Genomic DNA, 23,102 nt, shown 5'->3' with positions numbered 1-23,102 from the left:
CCCCTATTCCAGAGAATCTTGCCAGATAAGGACCCCCAGGAATCTGGGAACACTGGCACACTGTGCCATCAGGTACTAGCCAGCATTTCTAAGGCTTTTCTTTCTTTTCTTGACATGTATCCCACTGGATTTTCAACCCTTCTGCCTCCACCTTCTGAGAGCTGGGATATGTCAAGAAATATAAACTCTCAGCTCTAGGTTTTCCTCCAAGTATTTTTCCCCCACCCTCGAGACTAAGTTTTCTCTGTGTAACCCTCACTGTCCCGGAACTCGCTTTGCACACCAGGCTTGTCTCAAACTCATGGAGATTGCCTGCCTCAGCTTCCAAAATGCTGGATTAAAGACATGGGCCACCGCTGCCCGGCCTCTAAATGTGGGTTTTGATTTATACGTCGCTTACCCCTCCAGTCTGTCTAGGGCTCTGTCCCTCCATGGCATTAGAATTTTCACTAGACTTTCAATGTCCTCCTTTGCCTGTCATGCCCAGCTCAGCTCTTCATGACCTGCAGCCTGTGACGTAACTTGGCATCACCCTCTCCTGTTGGGGACATTTTACAACAGGAAGGCATCTCACTGTCTAGCTGTATGAGATCCAGGGGTTCTAGAAAGGTGCCTTAGAGCATTCCTGTCTGAAAGACTGAAGGAGCCAGAGGGGGTAGGGTTCCAATTCCTGCTCTGTAGCTCTGCCTTTAGCTGTTTTTAACTTGTTATTGTTTGCTTGTTTGTTTTTCATGACAGGGTTTCTCTGTGTACCCTTGGCTGTCTTGGACTTGCTTTGTAGACAAGATGGCCTCAAACTCACAGAGATCCACCTGCCTCTGTCTCCCTAGTGCTGGGATTAAAGGCGTGAGCCACCACTTCCTGGCTTGCATTTAGCTGGGTTTTTTCATTTTGTTTTTCTTTCTTTCAAGACAGGGTTTCTCTGTGTAATAGCCCTGGCTGTCTTGGAACTCTGTAGACCAGGCTGGCTTTGAACTCACAGAGATCCACGATACTGAGTTATAGATTTTATTTCATCTGAAGAAAAAGAGAGAAAATTGCTTCTTTTTATAATAGATAAGAATAGCACGTGCAAAACATTTCTCACATTGGCTTTCCTTTTTTTGTCATGGGGTTCACGTATCCTAGGCTGGCCTCAAATCATGCATGGTCCTTCTGTCCCCACCTCCCGAGTGCTAGGACCACAGGTGTGCGTTGCCATGTCCAGCATGTGTGCTGCTCATGCAAGCTAGGCAAAACACTTTCTCAACTGAGCTACATCTCCAGCCTTGTGTGATAGAGTCTGAACCATCATTTTTCTAAATCCAATCCGATCTTTCATGGCAGTTATACTTGTGAATCTATTTATAACAGGAAAAAGCAGCTTATAAACTAATGTACATTTTATTTGCCTAGTGGTCACAAAGCTGTTAATGTTTTTTTTGTTTGTTTGTTTGGTTGGTTGGTTGGTTTGGTGTGTAGCCTTGGCTGTCTTGGGACTCACCTTGTAGACCAGGCTGGCCTCGAATTCACAAAGATCTATCTGCCTCTGCCTCCTAGAGTTTACAGGTGTGTGCCACCATGTCTGGCTTGTTAGTTATTAAGCTTTAAGTTGTTTTCAATAGCTTTTAAAGTTTTTAGCCCAGGCTATCTTCATGATGTCTCTTGTCTTGGTTTCCAAAATGCTAGAATTATTTATTATTATTTCAACTTTTGCCCAGTTGAAATAGAGCAATTTTTAAGAAATTTATCTTGCCATGTGGAGGTGGCACGTGCTTGTAATCCCAGCACTCCAGAGGCAGAGGCAGGTGGACCTCTAAGTTTGAGGCCAGGCTAGTCTACAAAAAATCCTGCTTTGAAAAATGGAAGAAAAAAAAGTCTTGAGGCCAGGCTGAGCTCAGTGGTGGGTACATGCTGACTATGCATGAAGCCCTGAGGTCAGCACCCCCAAAAACATTTTTATTGAGATGATATACATATTAAAAAATTAATTCATTTACACAGTTGCATAAACAATGTACGTAATTCAGTCAGGCACAGTGCTGCATCACTGTCATCCAGGTACTTGAGAGTCACAGGCAGATGGATTGCTGCTGTTCTAAATAGAGAATCTGAGAACAGCCAGGGCTATAAATCAAGACCATGTCTTAAACAAACAAACAAACAAACAAATAAACGAAAGCACAACCCCAAAGTTTAAACATGCAGCACACAACTGAATGCCTGTTCAGCCGTCCCCGCCTCAGTCTAAGTTCAGAACAGATCCATAGCCACAGGAAGGAACCCAAAGACCAGGGAGGAAGCTGCGGCTAATGAGCCTGCCCACAGGTTCAAGTCCCAGGCTGATCCCTAGCTGAACCCCAAAGAAAAAAGGAAATCATCAGTGGTCTCCTCCCATCTATTCCACCTCTCGTGCGCGCGCGCACGCACACACACACACACACACACACACATACACACCCGTGGCCAATTACTGGACCACTTTCTGGCTTTATAGATTTGCTATGGGCTGGCAAGATGGCTCAGTGGGCGAGGTCTTATCACCAAGTCTGATGACCTGATTTTTATCCCTGAAGCCCACATGGTAGGAGGAGAGAACCAACTCCTGAGGCTTGTCCTCTGACCTTCACACTCGTGCTGGGGCACTCTCATAGTGCCCTGTCTGAAAGACTAACAGATGAACAAATGTAGAATTGCCTTTTCTGGGTTGTGGATATAGCTCAAAGGCTAGCACAAACAAGGTCATGGTTAGGACAGTCAGGGCTACACAGAGAAACCCTGTCTCTGTGGTTTCTAACTAAAACTAAAAAACTAAAAAAAACAAAAACAAAAACAAAAAAAAAACCACACACACATACACACACACACACAAAATCAAAACAAGGTCCTCATTGATCCCCAGCATGGTAAGGAAGAACTTGCCTGTAGTGAACATTGGGTGCAATGGAATCATACAGTATTACAGCTGACTTCTTTCACTTAACAATGTATTCAAGGCGCACCCGTCTCCTAGCATACCTTACTTTGTAGCCCTTGCTGGCCTGGAACTATCTATGTAGACTAGGCTGGCCTTGAAATCACAGAGATCTGACAGCTTCTGCCTCCAGAGTGCTGGCATTAAAGTCATGCACCACTATGCCTGGCTGATCCACCAAAAATTTTAAAACTTGGTTTATTTGCATTGGTGTCTCGCCCACAGTATGTCTGTGAGAGGATGTTGGATCCTCTGAAACTGGAGTTATAGACAGTTGTGAACTGCTGTGTGGATGTCAGGAATTGAACCCAGGACCTCTGGAAGAACAGCCAGTGCTCTTAACTACTGAGCCATCTCTCCAGCCCCCACTATTTTTTTGTTTTTGTTTTGCTTTGTTTTTTTCAAGACAGGGTTTCCCTGTGTAGCCTTGGTTGTCCTGGACTCACTTTGTAGACCAAGTTGGCCTTGAACTCAGAGCAATCTGCCTGCCTCTTCTTCCGGAGTTCTGGGATTAAAGGCGTGCGCCACCACCCAGCACCAATTTTTTTTAATAATTAAAAATTTGTTTTATGCTACACAGAGAAACCCTGTCTCAAAAAATCAAAAATAAAAAATTGTTTTATGAGCTGGAGAGATGGCTCAGAGGTTAAGAGCACTGGCTGCTTTTCCAAAAGTCCCAAGTTCAATTCCCAGCAACCATTTGGTGGCTCATGACCATCTGTAATGAGATCTGGTGCCTTCTTGTGGCAGGCAGGCATACATGTGGGCAGAATACTATATTAAAAATGTTTTACATTGAAATTTTTTATGTGTATAATTGTTTTGCTTGCAAACATATGTATGTACACTATGTGTGCACTTGGTGCCATCAGAGAACAGAAGAGGGCATCAAATCCTGTGGGATTGGAATTATAGATGGTTGTGAGCCATCATGTGGGTGCTTGGAATTGGCTTGGATCCTCTGCAAGAAAGAGCAGCAAGTGCTCTTAAGGGCTGAACCATCTCTCCAGTTCCTGACTCAGCAACTCTTAAAACCACACTTTAACTCTTTTTATTCATTTTTTATTTTTAAGATTTATTTATTGTATTTTATTGTATATGAGTGCTTAATCTGCAGAAGAGGGTATCAGATAACATTATAGATGGTTGTGAGCCACCATGTGGTTGTTGGGAATTGAACTCAGGACCTCTGGAAGAGCAGGCGGTGCCCTTAACCACTGAGCCATCTCTCCAGCCCCACACTTTAATTCTTAACACCTAGGTTTCTGGAGTTCACCAAAGATAACATTAAACACAAGGAGACAAACACTTCATCTAGGAAGCAGTGTGCTCCTTTGTCCCTCAGTATAAGGTCAGAAATGTATGGCACGCGCACATGCTTACCTTATCTGGTGCATTTTTGCTTAGCATTAAAGGAAAGACCCGCTCATGGAGCCAGTGCTTCCGATTGTTATGGTTGTTACAGCCGTACAGGAACATGTTGTTCTTGTGGCTGTGCCCATGGAAGTCACAGTACATGAGAACCTCTCTCTCCTCCAGAAGTCTGTTGAGGGACAAGTGAAGGATGCAGTGGACAGCCAGACTCATAGGAGATTAAACCACTTAACAATATATGGTTACTGAATCAGTCAATAGTAATAACAATCCTTATAAGTTGGCCAAACATGTCATCCCAACCCTTCTCAGGTATGCTTAGAAACTTCACGGGGGCGGGGGTGGACACTAGAGAAATGGCTCAGAGGTTAAGAGCACTTGCTGTTCTTTCAGAGGTCCTGAGTTCAATTCCCAGCAACTACATGGTGGCTCACAACCATCTGTAATGCCCTATTTCTGGTGTAATGAAGACAGTGTACTCATATACATAAAAAAAATAAATCTTAAAAAAAATGAAAAAAGAAACTTTCATTCGTATCTTATCTGCTATGGTTCACTTCCAGTGGAATGGAAGCTCTTTTAAGATGGGTGCCAATAGCTGAGAGCTTCAAGCTGTTTTCACGCAGGCTTGAAAAGGTCGGACTAACTGATTACTTTCTCTTCATCAGAAGTAACGTATGGTGACAGTAGGGTACTCGGATTCCCAATCAGAGAGCTTGTGTTCAACGCCTGTCCTGCGGCTTACCAGCTCTGAGACCCTGTTCAAGTTATTTAACAGTTTTGGAACTCAGTTTCCTTGTTGCATACAACAGTGGATATTGACCATAAGTAATCTCCGAGGGCCAACGGGGAGAGTAAATGGGTCAAAGCGTAAAGCACCGATCATAGTGTCTGTTGTTTCATACTTGAGTGATGACGTAGCTTCATTATGATTACAGTTTCACATGAATAAAACTTCCCTTATTTTTTCCCATCCAAACGTTTGACTTAAAAATGCAACAACTGAGTCCAGCATGGTGGCACAAACTGTTAACCCAGCAGAGGAGGGCAGACCTCTGTAGTCCGAGACCAGTCTGGGCTACATAGTGAATTCCATGCCAGACCTTCCATCAGAAATGAACATGAAAGCCAGGCGCGTGGTGGCGCACGCCTTTAATCCCAGCACTCGGGGGGCAGAGGCCGGCGGATCGACGTGAGTTCGAGGCCAGCCGGGTCTACAAAGTGAGTCCAGGACAGCCAAGGCTACACAGAGAAACCCTGTCTCAAAAAAACAAACAAACAAAAATGTACATGAAGTAACTGGGCTGGCAAGATGGCTCCGTGGGTAAAGTGCTCATTATGCAAGTATGACGACATGAGTTCAGATTCCCAGGACCACGTAAAAGCTGAACACGGTGATGCGTGTCTAAAACCTTAACATGGAGAGGATGGGTCGGGAGACACACCAATCCCAGAGGCTTGATAGCCAGCTAGTGCAAACAAAAGAGGAAGCTCTCGGGTTAGTCAGTGATTCTGTCAAGGATGGGAGCTGGGCAGTGGGGGCCCACACCTTTAATCCAGCACTCGGGAGGCAGAGAGAGGCGGATCTCTGTGAGTTTGAGGCCAGCCTGGTCTACAGAGTGAGTCCAAGACAGCCAGAGCTAAACCAGAGAAATCCTGTCTTGAAAAACAAAACAAAAGCAAAAAGATGAATTGCAAATATAGCTCGGGGCAGTTCTGATGTGGTTTTAAAGGTCTGAAAATTAACCCATGACCAAGACTCCCATGACCAAGACTCCCATGACCAAGACTCCCATGACCAAGACTCCCATGACCAAGACTCCCATGACCAAGACTCCCATGACCAAGACTCTCATGACCAAGACTCCCATGACCAAGACTCCCATGACCAAGACATCTTCCTCCTCCTAGCCCAGTGATGTCTGGCACTAACGCTCACAGCGTTCACAGAATTATCAACAAAGAGGTCTCACCTTTTGATCATGTTCTTGGTGTGCCAAATGCAAGGGAAGGAATCCTTCAGAGCAGTTTTGTAACGCCTGTTCAAGTCCCTTCCAGCCAACGAACACCGGCAGTTCCCTACAATCACACCGTCTGGGTTTAACATGGGGATCGCCTTGAAGACGAAGATGTCCCTGAGGAGCTGGGCATCCGGGCTGTTGCTGAGGATGAAGTCCAGAAAGCCCGTCATGATCCAGGAGCCGTTACTTTCTCCAGGGTGGACTCTGGCGCTCAGCACCACAGCCTTCTTTGCAGCTGCTTCCTGAGGGGTGCTGGACGGATTGGTGATGGTAAGCAAGTAGACGGTGTTCCCTGCCAGGCTCCTGCACAAAGCTCGGAGCTTGCAGAACTGAGACTGGATGGGGTTGTTTGCTATGGACGAGAGATAACACTGCAAGTCGGTGTAAGTGTATGGGTAGAAGTGCGCAAAGAAGCAAGTGTCCTGGTCGTGAGGAAACTGAATGGTCCAGGTGAGACAGTACAGGGGCTGCGGCCCATCGTCCATGTTGCTCTTGTAGTACCTGATTTCCTGCCCTTCTCTCCTCCAGCCAATGTTGTAGGTGGTGGCATCCAACTGCGAGTACATGAGAGGCTTCATGCCTACCTTGTAAAGGCTCCTGGGCTTCAGCAAGTTGACAATAGTGAAGCGGTAGGTGACGTCTTTTCTGGTGTTCTGAACTCTAAAGTAAAACCACTGGGTGTGCTTGTGTGTGTAGAGGTCCGTTCGCAAGGTGAGCTCATACTCATAGACACCTCTGTAGCAAAAGAGAAGGAGCGCCGTTACTGCAACCTCATTACTGCGTCCGCAAAGCACCGATGGGAAGTGGTATTTTCTCCTTGGAAAAACTGCCCACAGCTGGCGGCTGCAGCTGACGTTTCTTTCCTAGTTCGCCCGCGTCTCCAAGTCACAAAATAAACTACTGAGACTCGTGGGGAGGAAGATTTGTTTGGGACAGAGAAGGAAGAGCCTCAAAGCTCACGGTGGGCTGGGTATGGTGGGACATGCCTATAATCACAGCGCTTGGGAGGCTGAGGCAGGAGGATGATAATTTCCAAGCTGGCCTGGACTATCCAGTGAGTTTGAGGGTAGCCCGAGTTACCTAGGCATTTTGAATTTAGGGGAAACCTTGTTTCAAAAAGCCAAACAAACAAACTTACTGCTGCATGAGATGCTTGGAGGTTCTGCTAACTTCTTGGTGTCTTTCTAGAACATCGCCAGCAGGTTCTAATCACTGATGTTTCTCTGGAACACACTCAACAGTGCCCTCTCTTGGCTGCTTGCTAGCTATCTACCTCACAGAGATCATCACACTGGGTAACCCCTTAAACCTTAGCGCTGGTTTCAGCTCCGGCCATCAATCTGAAGATGAGAAGGCATCTCTGGAAAACATTCACTTTGCTTAAAGGGAACAAAATACTGGGGCTGGCGAGATGGCTCAGTGGGTAAGGCTCCTTGCCACCAAGCCTGACGGCACGAATTCAATCCCCAGCGCTCACATAGAAGGAGAGAACCGAATCTTACAAGTTGTTCTCTGACCTGCAGAAACACACACGCAAACGTGCATGTGTGTGTGGCATGCCACATGTGTTCCTTTCCTCTCCAAAAGAGAGATTTCTGTTTTTAAAGGAAGAAGCTGGGCACAGTGGAGCACACCTATAACCCTAGCATTGGAGTCTGAAGCAGGAGGTCTGTAAAGTCAAGGCCAATATCAGAGATATAGCAAATCCTGTCCCCCAAAACAAAGAAATAAGATGCATATTGAATTAAGAAGTGGGTAGGTCCAACTCAGTAGTAGGGCATGTGCTTAGAATGTGTCAGGCACTGGGTCCAATTTAAGTTTTTCTTTACATTTATTTATGTGTATGAATGTTCTGCCTGAGTGTGAAGGTCAGAAGAAGGGGGTCAGACCCCCTTAACTGGAGCTATGGATGTGAGTCACCATATGGGTGCTGGGAACTCCTGCATTCCAAACTCCTGAAGTCACTCCTGGGTTTTCTGCACGAGCAGTAAGTGATCATATTGCTGAGCCACTGCTGCAGCCCCTGGGTTCAGTTGATCTTTGTTTGCTTTGGGACAGTCTCTCTACATAGCCCTGGATGTCCTGGCACTCACTCTGTAGACCAGGCTGGCCTCTAATTCAAGAGATCCACCTGTCTCTGCCTCCCAGGTTCTGGGATAAAAGGTGAGGGTCACTATGGCCAGTTCCTGGGTTCAATTTGTAAATGATGCACCTTCTTCCTTTGTCTGGCCAGTGTTAGGAGAGAGGCCTTCCACATGCTGGTGAAGGGAGGGAGCTGGTGTCACAATGGAGGGCAATGTGCTGATAACCAGCAAGCTTTGAAGCATCTGAACCCTTTGGCCTAATAATTTTCTTTTTAGAAGTCATCCTGTAAGACCACAAATATTTAAAAAAACATAATTCTTTAAGATAGTTAAACAAAACTATCATGATTGGCCCTCAGGGACAGGGTAAATAGGTATGGGAGACACATAATATTATATACACCCCGGTTATTTAAAGAGGAAGACTTGTACCATTACCCAGGCTGGTTCTCAACTCCTAGGCTCTAGCAATCTTCCTCCCTCAGCCACAGGAGTATGTAGAAACACAAACAAGCACATGCCACTATGCCCAGCCTTCACAGATAATCATAAAGAGGCATACATAGTCACGTATTTATACTTATACATACTTGTTCATGTAACTTGTTTATATTACACATATGCATTTGGGCATATATACCATGTATATAAAACTGCTAACAGTTCTTTTTTGGGTTTTTCGTTGGTTGGGTTTTTTTTGGGTTTTGTTTGCTGTTGTTGTTTGTTTGTTTGTTTTGTTTTTCCAGACAAAGTTTATCTGTGTAACAAGCTGTAGCTCTCCTGGACTCACTTCGTAGACCGGGCTGGCCTTGAACTCACAGAGCCTCTGCCTCCTGAGCACTGGGATTAAAGGCAAGCACCACCACGCCTGGCAACAGTTCTGCCATACAGGGTCTTTCCTGTTGCATATATATACATATAATTTTACTAATAAAAATGTTAAAATATAACGTATCATTATTTGTTGTGTGCACGAGCGTGTATGTTCCACAGCATCTGTATGGAGGACACAGGCCAACTTCGTGGAGGTGGCTGTCTATGTCCACCTTTACGTGGGATCAGGGACTGAACTCAGCTATAGGTTTGACAGGCAAGTGACTTTACCCACCGAGTCATCTTGCTGGCCCACTGATGCAACATTTTTATTTTTTATTCTTTGAGACAGGGTTTCTCTGTGTAGTCCAGGCTGTCCTGGAATTCACTCTGTAGTCCAGGCTGGCCTTGAACTCACAGAGATCTGCCTGCTTCTGCCTCCTGAGTGCTGGGATCAAAGGCGTGCGCCATCACTGCCTGGCTCACTGATCCTAACTTTTAAGTGAGTTCTTTTTTCCTTTATAATAAGAAGAAATGACTTAATGTTTTATTTGGAGGGGAAATTAGTGATAATTATTCCATTCTTTGTCATGCCCTTAATAAGTGTTCTGCCACTTTCCTTTTGCAAACATTGCAAACTCCTGAAGTCACTCCTAAGCGTGCCTCCCAGCCACCGCAGCCACCGCCCTTTGAGAAGCTCCTTGTGACTCACACTCTGACAGCTTTCTGCAGATTCCCACTCTCAAACCTGGACTCAAACAACAGAGTATCATCTTCTGGCCCTTGCAACGTAACGGCACGTTCCTTGATAATCCCTCGTTTGCCTCCTATTCTGGAACTGGTGAAATAGGCACCTTCTGTGGGCACTGCAGGTGAGAAAGATACCGTTACACTCCATCCAGAATTCACTCAGTCTTTACTGAGCCCTGGCAACCCTACAGATATTCAACGGGTTGTTTATGGTCTTTACTGGGACCCTTAACTTTACAGCTATTAGATATTTTTACATATAGTAATGGGCGTTGAACCCAGGGCCTTACCCTGCCAGCCCGGTGCTCTGACAGTTAAGCTACATCCCCAGGAGGCCCTTAACCTCCTGCAGTGTGTCGCTCTGAAGCCTTTGTGTGGCTTAGAGTACCGCCTGCCGCGTCAGATCCTCGGCATAGCGTTACTGCTCATTTCCACCTAAATCCTGATCGTAAAGGATGTTGATAAAAACAAACAAACAAATGAAAACATGGTATCCTAGCCCCAGCTTCCTGGACCTCTGGGGGAGGGTAAGGTAGGCAGACTGTCACAAGTGCCAGGCCACACAGCAATACTCTATCAAAACGTGAAAACCAAAACAACCAAGCGTGGCACCTTAAATGTCAGAAATTGGAAGAAACCAGAAACAGTGGTGTTTTGGCTGCTTTCTAAAGAAGCTCTGAAAACATCTGTGATCTTGTTCTACAAAACACTCAGCTATCAATATTTAAAAAGATAATGGAAAATAAACTATACTGCATGTATAATGTTTTGGCATATTCTTCCATAATAAAGTGAAAATAGAAGTTTGAGAAGAATTGGCATGGGTGAATTTGCCTAGAGGACAATTAAATGTCAGTAATTAGTGAAAATAGAGGTTATGGTGAGCATTTTATTCTTTGTTTTTTGTTTGTTTGTTTGTTTTTTGAGACAGGGTCTCTCTGTGTAGCCTTGGCTGTCCTAGACTCAATTTGTAGCCCAGGCTGGCCTCGAACTCACACTGATCCACCAGCTTCTGCCTCCCGAGTGCTGGGATTAAAGGCGTGTGCCACCACACCCGGCCCGAGCATTTTATTCTTAAATAAAGCTATGGGGGCTACTCTTGTAGAAGATGGAGCTGGGCTCCCAGCACCCACATTAGGAGGCTCCTAGGCACCTGCAGCTCTAGTTCCAGGGGGTGCAACAGCCTCTTTTGATACCAGAGCACTTCTCTCACATACAAATATACACATACCTATACACAGGTAGACACAAAAGAAAACATTTTTAAAAAGAATGCTGGGGGTCTGGAGAGATGGCTCAGAGGTTAAGAGGCACTGACTGCTCTTCCAGAGGTCCTGAGTTCAATTCCCAGCAACCACATGGTGGCTCACAACCATCTATAATGTGATGCCAGAGCATTGTATACATAAAAATAAATAAATCTTAAAAAAAAAAAAAAAAGAATGCTGGGACAGGCCAACACTTTGGGAGGCTGAGGCAGGCGGATCTCTTGAGTTTGAGGCCAGCTTGGTTTACAGAGTGAGTTCCAGGACAGCCAGAGCTGTTACACAGAGGAACCCCGTTTCAAAAAAACAAAACAAAACAAAACAACTATTGGGATGGAGAAATGGCTCACTGGTTAAGAGCATTGCCTGCTCTTCAAAAGGTCCTGAGTTCAACTCCAGAGGACCCTGGTTCAATTACTAGTGCCCACATGGCAAGTTACACATGCAGGCAAAATATCAATGCACGTAAAATAAGACATTAAAAATATTTGGCTGGTCTGTGGTGGTGCATGCCTTTTATGCCAGTACTTGGGAGGCAGAGATAAATGGACCTCTGAGTTCCAGACTGCTAGAGCAGCACAGAGAAACTCTGTCTCAAAAAAAAAAAAAAAAAAAAAAAAAAGCCCTATTCTAAAAAAGAACTATTGAAACCAGGTGGGCGTGGTGGCGCACACCTTTAATCCCAGCACTTGGCAGGCAGAGGCAGGCAGATCTCTGTGAGTTCGAGGCCAGCCTGGTCAACTAGGGATACACAGAGAAACCCTGTCTCAACAACATACATATATAAATTAAAAAAAAAAAAAAAAAAAAAAAAAAAGAATGGTTGAAGAGCTGGAAAGATAGCTCTGGCTGCTCTTCCAGAGGACTTGGGTTCAATTCTTAGCACCTATGTGGTATCTTACAGTTTCAGGGAATCTGATATGCCTTCTTGTGACCTCCATGGTCACTGCATGCATGTGGTGCATAGACATTTGTGCAGGAAAAGCATTCAGACACATAGAATAACATATAAAAGTACTTAAAAACAAACTATTGAAAATGTACAGCTGATTAGTCACGACTATCAAGGCTTCCACACAGGGCGAAGACAGATAATTATCATCAAGGTGTCAATATTAAAAATCACTATTAGGTCCAGTGAGATTCAATAGGTAAAGGAACTTGCCACCAAAGCTCGACCACCTGAGTGTAAGGCCAGGTCCCGCATGGTGGGAGGACAGAAGTGCCTCTCAGAACTTGTCCTCTGGCCTCTCTGTATGTTGTGGCGTACCTTTTCCTCCACAACACTCCCTCTTTAGTCCCACATAAGTAGTTGTAGAAAAAAAAAGAAAGAAAAGATATAAAGTCATTTTGGGGCTGGCCAGATGTCTCAGCTTGCTAAGTAACCATGATGAGTTTTCTTCCTTGGAACCCACATAAAGTTGAGCAAGAACGGACTTAGGCTGACCTCTGACCTCCAAACTTGCACCGTAGCACATGTGCCCATAAACACACAGATGCAGGAATCCATGTTTAAAAAACAAAATCACTCTTACTATGCACACTATGTTTACTGTAACTTTTCTATCGTTATCACCTCCTGGTCAGTGCGATGACAGTACCTGAATCTAACTGGTACACGACTGTGCCTTGCTCTTCTCCTACAATCTCAGGTACCTTCTCACTTCCTGTAGGTTGATAGAAATATTCTGGTTGAGGTGGGACCCACTCTGAAAGAAGATGTTTTCAAAAATACAGAATAAGAAACGATATACAGGGTACAGTCAAAATTAACATAAAATTACAATTATTCAAATGATTAATGTTGTTCAATCCAACCTAATTCTCATCCCAAGTCTCCAGCCCTCTTATTATAATTCAGTCATGTTTCTTTCCATAACAACTATGGCAGAAACTGAGCAAGCAGCCCATCAAATGGTGACACGTGCCTAGCATGTACAGTCCTGGGTTTGACCCCAGCGCTTGATACATATATGGTAAAATCAAAAATTTGTTTTAAAAATGTGTGTGTGTGTGTGTGTGTGTGTGTGTGTGTGTGTGTGTGTGTGAAAGCCGGGCAAGTTGGCACATGCTTGTAATCTCAGCACTTGGGAGGCAGAGGCAGGCAGATCACTGTGAGTTCTGAGCCAGCCTGGTCTACAAATCGACAGCCAAGGCTGCACAGAGAAACCATGTCTCGAAAAACAAAAAACAAAACAACAACAACAACAAAGAAACTCTCCCAGCACTTGGGAGGCAGAGGCAGGTAGATTGATGTCGATTTGAGGCCAGCCTGGTCTACAAAGTAAGTCCAGGACAGCCAAGGCTACATAAAGAAACCCTGTCTCAAAAACAAAACAAAAAGAAAAAAAAAGAAAAGAAAGCCTGTAGAGATTTTTCTCAATTAGTGATTGGAAGGGAGGGTGCACTCCATTGTGGGTGGTGTCATTCTTGGGCTGGTGGTCCAGGGTTCTGTAAGAAAGCAGGGTGAACAAGCCATGGGGAGCAAGCCAGTAAGCAGCACCCCTCTGTGGCCTCTACATCAGCTCCTGCCTCCAGGTTCCTGCTCTGTTTGAGTTCCTATCCTGACTTCTTCCAGCCTATGACCTGGAAGTGAAAGCCGAATAAACCCTTTCCTCCTCAAGTTGCTTTTGGTCATGGTGTTTCATCACAGCAATCATAACCTTGACTAGGACAAGCTCTTAACCATGGAGCCATCTTTCCAGTGCTAGAAACAGTTTCTGACTACAGAAAAGTACATCCTTTGTTTCAGAGAAAATAAAGCCTTTTTGTCAGCAATAAATTTAAGAGTCAGCACTTTTGTCTTTTTGCTTGATTTGGTTTGGGTGGCAGGGGCTCTCTGCATAGCTCTACACACATATGTATATGCATGTGTGGCACATGCATGCTTGGTGGTCTATGACGGCAAGAAGACGACATCAGATCTCCTAGAACTGGAGTTACAAATGGCTGTGAACCACCACATGGGTACCGGAAATAAGCCCAGGTCCTCTGGAAGGGCAGCCAGTGAGCAGAGCCACGTCTGTTTTCCAGGTTGTTGTTTGCTGTATAATATCCTTGGTTCAACTGAGTTTCCACAGGCTTGATATAAGTAATGAAGTCCATAGTGCCAGAACAGGTTTTCACTGTTTTTGTTTGTTTGTTTGTTTTTTACTGTTTTTAATTTACTTTAAGCTCGCTAGAACTTTTTAGGGGAACGGCAGAGTTGGGTTTTTGTGTTTTATTTCTCCAGTGCTGAAGACAAAATTCAGACCTTTGTTCACCACTAGCCAGAGCTACACAGTGAGACCCGATCTCAAAACTCCGAGGAAAAACTGATGCAAAAGATTGTATACTGGGCTGGAGAGACGGCTCAGAGGGTAAGAGCACCGTCTGCTCCTCCAGAGGTCCTGAGTTCAATTCCCAGCAACCACATGGTGGCTCATGACCATCTGTAATAGGATCTGATGCCTTCTTCTGGTGTGCATAAATTTATTTACATAAAATAAATAAATCTTTTTTTGTTTGTTTGTTTTGTTTTTTGAGACAAGGTCTCTCTGTGTTAGCCTTTGATGTCCTGGACTCACTTTGTAAACCAGGCTGGCCTTGACTTCACAGTGATCCGCCTGCCTCTGCCTCCCGAGAGCTGGGATTACAGACATGTGCCATCGTGCCTGGTTCAAAATAAATAAATCTTAAGAAAAGAAAAGAAAAAAGATTGTATACCAGTCTGCAGTGGCGGCACACCCCTTTAATCCCAGCACTCAGGAGGCAGAGGCAGGCAGATCTCTGTGAGTTCAAGGCCAGCCTGTTCTACATAGTGAGTTCCAGGACAACCAGGACACAGAAACCCTGTCTTGAACACTGCCACCCCCGACAAAAAGACTGTATAGCAAGAGCTCATAGACAGGACCATTTCTATCACAAGAGAGAGTCCATGGGCCCAGCAAGAATGGATCTTGGTGACAGAACACTAGTAAACAAAAGCCTGGAAACAGACATATTTATAAATTTTGACCTCAAAGAAGCTATCTTCCCATTCCTAGAAACAGAAGTATTCTAGTCTCTGGTGAGTTAACAGGTACCGATCCTGTCTTGCCTTCTATGTCAGCATGAGAGACTGAGTTGTGAGGCTATTGAGTTGGCTCCATCGGTAAAGTGTTCACTGTGCAAGCGTGAAGACTTGAGTTTGTTTGATTCCCTGGACACACACTAAAGAGCTGGGAGTGAGCCTGTAAATCCCAGTGCTGGGGATGTGGAGAGAGATGGACCTCTGGGGCTCTCTGGCCAGCCAGGCTCGCCTAATTTGTGAGGTGTGGGCCCCATTGAGGAATGCTGCCATGTCTTAAAACTCAAGGCAGGGCCTGGGGAGATGGCTCAGAGGTTAAGAGCACTGTCTGTTCTTCCACAGGTCCTGAGCTCAATTCCCAGCAACCACACGGTGGCTCACAGCCATCTTTGAGATTTGGTGCCCTCTTCTGGCATGAGGGCAGAACACTGTATACATAATAAATAAATCTTAAAAACAAAACAAAAGCAAAAACAAAACTCAAGGCACACTGATGACTCCCGAGCATGATATATGAGACTGAGCTCGGGCTTGCACACGCACACAACACATTTGCACAATACCCTTGTGCACATACACATGACTTTAAATCCTATGGTCTCGTACTGAAGTAAGATAAAACAGCAGGACTAAACACACATTACCAATGTGGTGGACGCTCTCCTTGATGACCTCACACTCTATTGGCCATCTTGGAGCCTGCAGTGGCCCTTGACTAGAGAAAACCGAGAAGAGCTCTTGGGGTTCTCGAAGATGTGGGTTTGCTTCATCCAGTTCATCATAAATAAGCTGCCTGCTCCTAAGAAGTGGGGAGCTCAGCGTCGGTGAATCTGCCAAGAGGAAGAGGAATTATATGAGCAGCTTTCTTTTTCACCTTGACGGATTTACCGCTCTTTTATAATAATCATTTTTTTAACAGTGTGCTAAGACATTAGCAATCTGAGTGTGGAAGTGTACAGCTTTAATCCCAGCTTTTAGGAGGCAAAGGCAGGCGGAATTTCTGTGAATTCAGGGCCAGCCTGGTCTATACAGAGAATTCCAGGCAAGACAGCAATGCTGTTCTAATACCCTCCCCCACACGGATAAAAAGGTTAAGGAAAGTAGATTGCTTAAAATAACAGTAAAAATGATAAACTATTAGGTCAACATTCTACATGATCGCCAGGCACAGTGGCGCACGCCTGTAATCCCAGCACTCGGGAGGCAGAAGCAGGCAGATCTCTGTGAGTTCGAGGCCAGCCTGGTCTACAGAGCAAGTCTAACACAGTCAAGGCTACACAGGGAAACCTTGTCTTGAAAAGCGAAAACAGGGCTGGAGAGATGGCTCTGTGACCAAGAGTGTGGCCTGCTCTTCCAAAATACCCAGTTTCAATTCCCAGCACCCACATGGCAGCTCATAACGGTCTATAATTCCAGTTTCAAAGGATCTGACACCCTCACCTCAATGCACATAAAATAAAATTAAATAAATCATATATAGAAAAATAGCCAGGAGGCAGAGGCAGGCGAATCACTGTGAGTTCGAGGCCAGCCTGGTCTACAAAGTGAGTCCAGGATGGCCAAGATAATATAGAGAAGCCCTGTCTTGAAAACCTCCCAAAAAAGCTGGGTGTGGTGGCGCACACCTTTAATCCCAGCATTCGGGAGGCAGAGACAGGTGGATTGATGTGAGTTTGAGGCCAGCCTGATCTGCAAAACAAGTCCAGAACAGCCAGAGCTACAGAGAAAACCTGATTCAAAAAACCAAAATAAGGGCTGGAGAGATGGCTCAGTGGTTAAGAGTACTGGCTGCTCTTCCAAAGGTACTGAGTTCAATTCCCAGCAACCTCCTGAGATTATCCATCAACATTAAAACAAACAAACAAACAAACACTTAAAATTCAAGTTAATGGGTCCAAGACCTAACAACAGTGAAGGTTTTAAATTCTCCTGTCAACACTATGGGGGAAAGCACAAAGATATCATTAACTGTTGTGAAAGCACACAGATCTAAATCCAATCTCCAGAACAATTGAGCATAGTGACATATGCTCGTGGACAGCATTTCTGAGGATGGCACCCAGTGTTGTCCTCCAGCCTCCTATACACACACACACACACACACACACACACACTTAAAAAAAGACAAACTGAAATAGAGAAGAAAGGAAAGAAAAAAGATAGAGTTCTCAGCTGCTAGAGAGATGTCTCAACTGTCTGCTGTGCAAGGATGAAGACATGAATTTAGAGACCCAGAATCCATATAAGTTGTAGGCGTAGGGCTGGAGAGATGGCTCAGCAGTTAAGAGCACTGGCTGCTCATCCAGAGGTCCTGAGTTCAATTCCCAGCAACCACATGGTCTCTAATGAGATCTGGTGCCCTCTTCTGGCCTGCAGGTGTACATGCAGGCAGAACACTGTAATCAATCAATCAATCTTTTTTTTTTTTTTTTTTTTTTAAAGTAGGCATTAAGGTGCAGGCCTGTTATCCCAGTTTGGGGTGGGTCAGAGACAGGTAGATCCTGGAAGCTGGCTGTCCAGGCAGTGTGGCTGAATCAGTGCAATCCAGGTTCAGTAAGAGAGATCTTGTCTCAAAAAATAAGGCGGAGAGAGATAAATACACACAGCACTGACTTCTAAATGTGCACATGCACATCCACAAACACATACATACGCCAGCATATACCATACAAACACACACATTTTTTAAAAAGTCTATAAAGCCAGGTACGATGGCGCATTTGTTAATCCCAACATTTGGGGAGGCAGAGGCAGGCGGCTCGCTGTTTGAGGCCAGCTTAGTGTACAAGCCAAGTCCAGGACAGCCAAGGCTACACAGAGAAACCCTGTCTTGAACAAAACCAAAGAACAACAAACAAACAAACAACAACAAAAACCTATAGTGTGGCGACTGACAAGCTGAATTTCAGATCCATGCTATACTTATCTGAAGCTCAGTACCTCTGCTTACGGCATCTATCTGAGCATGCCCAGTTGAAGATAAACACGTAGGCCCTAGAAAGAAAGAAGTACCATTTGTTTATTTATTTTTTTTTTTTGTCCACTGCCTCCCATATCTTTTTGCTTTTCATCCCCATATATGAATTTCTATATAAATCTTTACCCAATAATTAATGGATGAGACAACAAACATAATGCTATTTGAAAAGATAGATTAGTTAATTCAAAAGAAAGCCAGAGGCTAGAGAGATGGCTCGGGGATTAAGAGCGCTTGTTGCTCTTGTAGCGGGCTGGGATGCAGTTTCCAGCACCGAGGGGCAGGGGAACTCACAGCCTGCTGTATCTCCAGCTCTAAGGGTACCCCCAACCCTGGTCTTGGGGGCACTCATGTACACACAGACACACACACACACACACACACACACACACACACACCTTAAACATAATAAAATATTTTTTAAAAGATTTGTGTTGGGTATAGTGGGGCATGCCTTATGTTCCAGCATTTGGGAGGTCGATCTAGTGAGTTCTAGTCCACCCAGGACTACACAGTGAGTGGCTATCCCAAAAAATATGTAATTCATATATGGTAGCACATATATATGATCCCTGTAGTGTACACAGGAGATAGAAGCAGGAAGATCAGGAATTCTAAACCAATCTGGGATATACAGCAGAACCCAGTCTCAAAAAGTCAAAGGTTGGAGATATAGCTGTTGCCTACCCCTGAGTTTGACCCCTAACATTGAGAGAGAGAGAGAAGAATTTGCCTTAAAAGTTTGTTTGCAAATCTCTCTCTCTCTCTCTTTCTCTCTCTCTCCTCCTCCTCCTCTCTGTTTCTCCTTAAAAGTTTGTTTGCAAATCTCTCTCTCTCTCTCTCCTCCTCCTCTCTGTTTCTCTCTCTTTCTCTCAAATAATGAAAAAGGAAGAAATAACTAAGACAGCCATCATAAAGGAAGTTAAAGTAATTACAGCACATTAATGAGAAGTGCTACTGAGAGTATCTTCAAAAAGAGTGAAGCAAGCTTGGTGGTGGCGGCACACGCCTTTAATCCCAGCACTCAGGAGGCAGAGGCAGAGGCAGGCGGATCACTCTGAGTTTGAGGCCAGGTTGCTTTGCTTCTCTCACATTAGGTCATGTTCTTTGAGGTTCCTGGAGATTTCAACACAGCAAGGTTCTGGGTAGTGGTGGATGGCTGGGGGTCATGGGTAGCGGTGGATGGCTGGGGGTCATGGGTAGCGGTGGATGGCTGGGGGTCATGGGTAGTGGTGGATGGCTGGGGGTCATGGGTAGCGGTGGATGGCTGGGGGTCATGGGTAGCGGTGGATGGCTGGGGGTCATGGGTGGGGGTGGATGGCTGGGGGTCACTCATGCTCCCATAGCAACGTTTCTTTTTTTCAGGTGTCCGAGATGGAATCATCTCTTTCTCCAAAAGAGCCATTCAACATGTACCGAGGGCTATTCCTCCAAACATGCTGAGTAGTAGCGGAATTTGGTGGATTGCTCTTCTGAGCTAAGAATAAGTGGTTTAATCCAAGTTGCTTGTAGGTTAGCTCACAATCTCTAGGCGCTGAGGTCAATATCAGAATCCCAACCACTCAAATCAGTATTGAATCTGAAAAACTTAGATTCTCTTTTCAACAGATTAGTAACCAAGGAGAAATTGTTAATAATAATGCGGAACAAGCTGGGTGTGGTGGGCACGCCTTTAATCCCAGCACTTGGGAGGCAGAGGCAGGTGGATCGCTGTGAGTTCAAAGCTAGCCCAGTGTACAAAGCGAGTCTAGGACTCTGTGCTTGGCTACACAGAGAGATCCTGTCTCAAAACAAAAAACAAAACAAAACAAAAAATAACGTGGAACAAGGTTGCTAGAATTACAATCAGTATTAAGGTGGTCACTGCGAGTGGACAAGGCAGCAGGATTGCAAGTTTGAAGCCAGTTGGGCTACATGGCAAGAGTTGTGGGTCTACTTCAGTGGTAGAACCCCCACATAATATGTGCAAGGCAGGATTACAGAGCAGGCTGGAGAGATGGCCCAGATGTTTTTAAGTGTGTTTGCTTCTCTTTCTGAGGATCTGAGTTGACTTCTCTCACTTAGATGCATAATGCTAGTTCCAAGAGATGTCTGTGGCATGGCCCTGGGTATCCTGAAATTCACTATGTAGACCATGCTGGGAATCCCAAGGCACGCACCACCATGCATGGCAAAATATATCATTTCTAATAAACTTTCATTTAATCTATAGATCTAATCCAAGTCCAATAGATTTTGTTGTTTGTTTGGTGAGCTGGGGGTTTTAAAACACCGCAGTACTCCAGCTAGCCGGGAACTTGCGATACAGCCCATGGAGGCAGGAGCTCACAGCTAAAAGCAGAGCTTTGTGATTTGTGCAGCCTTGCTAGCCAGCTTGCTCTGGGAAGCCCATCTCTGCCTTCCAGTGCTGGGACTGCAGGTGGGCCATCAGCCTGGCCAGCATTTATGTTGGTTTCTGGGGATTCAAACTCCAGTCCTCACATTTGAAAGCAAACGTTTCAGTCCCTGAGCAATCTCCTCAGCCTGACCCCCACTTTTGGAAAGAGGGCCTCATGTGGACCAGGCTGGCTTCCAACTCACTGTGTAGCTGAGGAGAACCATGAAGCTTGGTCCTCCTGCCCCTGCCCCCCAAGCGCTGGATTACTGACCACTGCCATTTATAAGATGCTGGTGCTCAAAACAGGGATTTCAGGTATGCTAGGCAGGCGCTCTACCAACTGAGCCTCAGTAAATGTGTGTTTTTAATTTTGTTTTTGTTTTTGTCTCTCTGTGTAGCCGTGGCTGTCGTGGAACTTGCTCTGTAGACCAGGCTGGCCTTGAACTCATACAGATCTGTCTGCCTCTGCCTCCTGAGTTCTGGATTAAAGGCGTGCGCCATCACTGCCTGACTTGAGCCCATATATAGTTTTGTTTTCGGCTTTGTAGACTAGGCTAGCCTCAAACTCACAGTAGTTGGCCTGCTGGGATTACAGGCATGCACCATAGTGCCTGGCCAGCCCTTTTTTTTTTTTTTTTTGAGACAGGGACTTTCTGTGTAGCCTTGACTGTCCTGAACTCGCTTTGTAAACCAGGCTGGCCTTGAACTCATAGCAATCCGCCTGCCTCTGCCTCCCAAGTGCTGGGATTAAAGGTGTGCGCCACCACCGCCCAGCCTCAGCCCCAATATATATTTTTTAAAGATTAATTATTTATTATTATGTATACAGAGCTCTGCCTGCATGTACATCTGCAGGCCAAAGGAGGTCATCAGACCACATTATAGATGGTTGTGAGCCACCATGTGGTTGCTGGGAATCAAACTCATGACCTCTGGAAGAACAGTCAGTGCTCTTAACCACTGAGCCATCTCTCCAGCCCCCAATATTTTAAAAAAAGATTTATTTATTATTTATACAGTATTCTGCCCACATGTGTGCCTGCCCACCACAAAAAGGCACCACCAGATCTCATTACCGGTGGTTGTGAGCCACCATGTGGTTGCTGGGAATTGAACTCGGGACCTTCGGAAGAAGGAGCTCTTAACCTCTGAGCCATCTCTCCAGCTCCAGCCCCAATATTTTTAAAATTAAAATTTTGGGCAGTGGATGGCTCAGTCGCTACAAGCCTGGGCACTTTTTTCTAGAAGACCAGAGTTCTTTTTCTAGCACTAACATTGGGCGAGTCACAGCCACCTGTAACCCCAGCTCCAGGGGACCCACAGCCTCCTCTGGCCTCTGTGGGCACTTATACACTTGTGCATACACAAACATATATGCACACACACACACACAACTAAAAGTTTTTTAAAATGAATCTTTTTTTAAAAACAAAACATTTTTCCTAATAAACTACAAGTCTGCTTTAAACAAACGAATGTCAGTAGAGTACATTCAAGATTGGCCTGATATACACAGGTTGTTAAAAATATATATCAATAAGTAAATAAATAAATATATAAATAAGCAAAAGCAAAAGATTTCAAGGTGCTGGGGATTGAACGCAGTCCCTGGGGAATGGTAGACAAGTGTTCTACCACTGAGCTATACCCTCAGTCCCTAATATTTTAGCATCACAAACTAATTTTAAAATTCACATACAGAAGACTCAAGGTGCAGCCTAGCAGAGCACTTGCATCCCATGGTCAATGTCAGGAACCAGAGAGAGAGAGAGAGACAGAGAGACAGAGAGAGAGAGACAGAGAGAGAGAGATGAGAGAGAGAGAGACAGAGAGAGAGAGATGAGAGAGAGAGAGAGAGAGAGAGAGAGAGAGAGAGAGAGAGAGAGAGAGAGAGAGAGAGAGAGAGAGAGAGAGAGAGGAGAGAGGGAGGGAGGGAGGGAGGGAGAGACAGACCTTGGAAGAACAAGGTGAAGGGAAAGGATTCTCTAGATATCAGGAATCTAAAAGCGGCACAGTCATGCAAAATGCTAAGACAGCATAGTAGGTTCTTTACCAGCCTAGGCTAGCTACATAGTGAGATGTATCTAAAATAGAAACTTTTGTTTGTTTGTTTGTTTTTGGAGACACAGTTTCTCAGTGTAGCCTTGACTGTCCTGGACTCGCTTTGCAGACCAGGCTGGCCTCAAACTCACAACGATTCACCTGCCTCGGCCTCCAGGCTGCTGGGATTAAAGGCGCACGCCACCACGCCCGGCCCGAAACAAATTTTTAAAAAAGATTTATTTATTTATTTATTACATGTAAGTGTTCTGCCTGCATGGGTGCCTTCACACCAGAAGAGGGCACCATGTGGTTGCTGGGAATTGAACTCAAGACCTCTGTAAGAGCAACTAATGCTCTTAACCTCTGAGCTATCTTTCCAGCCCAAATAGGAACAATT

At 45.1% G+C, this 23,102-nt stretch overlaps 1 protein-coding gene across 1 annotated transcript in view; it reads right to left on the bottom strand.

Annotated features, from left to right (window-relative positions):
- The window catches only part of Agbl2 (AGBL carboxypeptidase 2), a 41,864-nt gene that overhangs the window by 17,743 nt on the left and 1,019 nt on the right, over positions 1–23,102 (bottom strand). The window contains 7 exon segments of the mRNA XM_051144070.1: positions 4,337–4,496; positions 6,301–7,083; positions 9,958–10,111; positions 12,862–12,969; positions 15,953–16,138; positions 18,249–18,302; positions 19,628–19,762. Of these exon segments, the coding sequence (XP_051000027.1) occupies positions 4,337–4,496; positions 6,301–7,083; positions 9,958–10,111; positions 12,862–12,969; positions 15,953–16,138; positions 18,249–18,302; positions 19,628–19,762 (1,580 nt within the window).

This window comes from Acomys russatus, chromosome 4 (genome assembly GCF_903995435.1).
Source record: "Acomys russatus chromosome 4, mAcoRus1.1, whole genome shotgun sequence".
Classification (NCBI taxonomy): domain Eukaryota; kingdom Metazoa; phylum Chordata; class Mammalia; order Rodentia; family Muridae; genus Acomys; species Acomys russatus.
The sequence above is the reverse complement of the archived record's forward strand: the minus strand, read 5'-3'. Positions and strand labels throughout refer to the sequence as shown.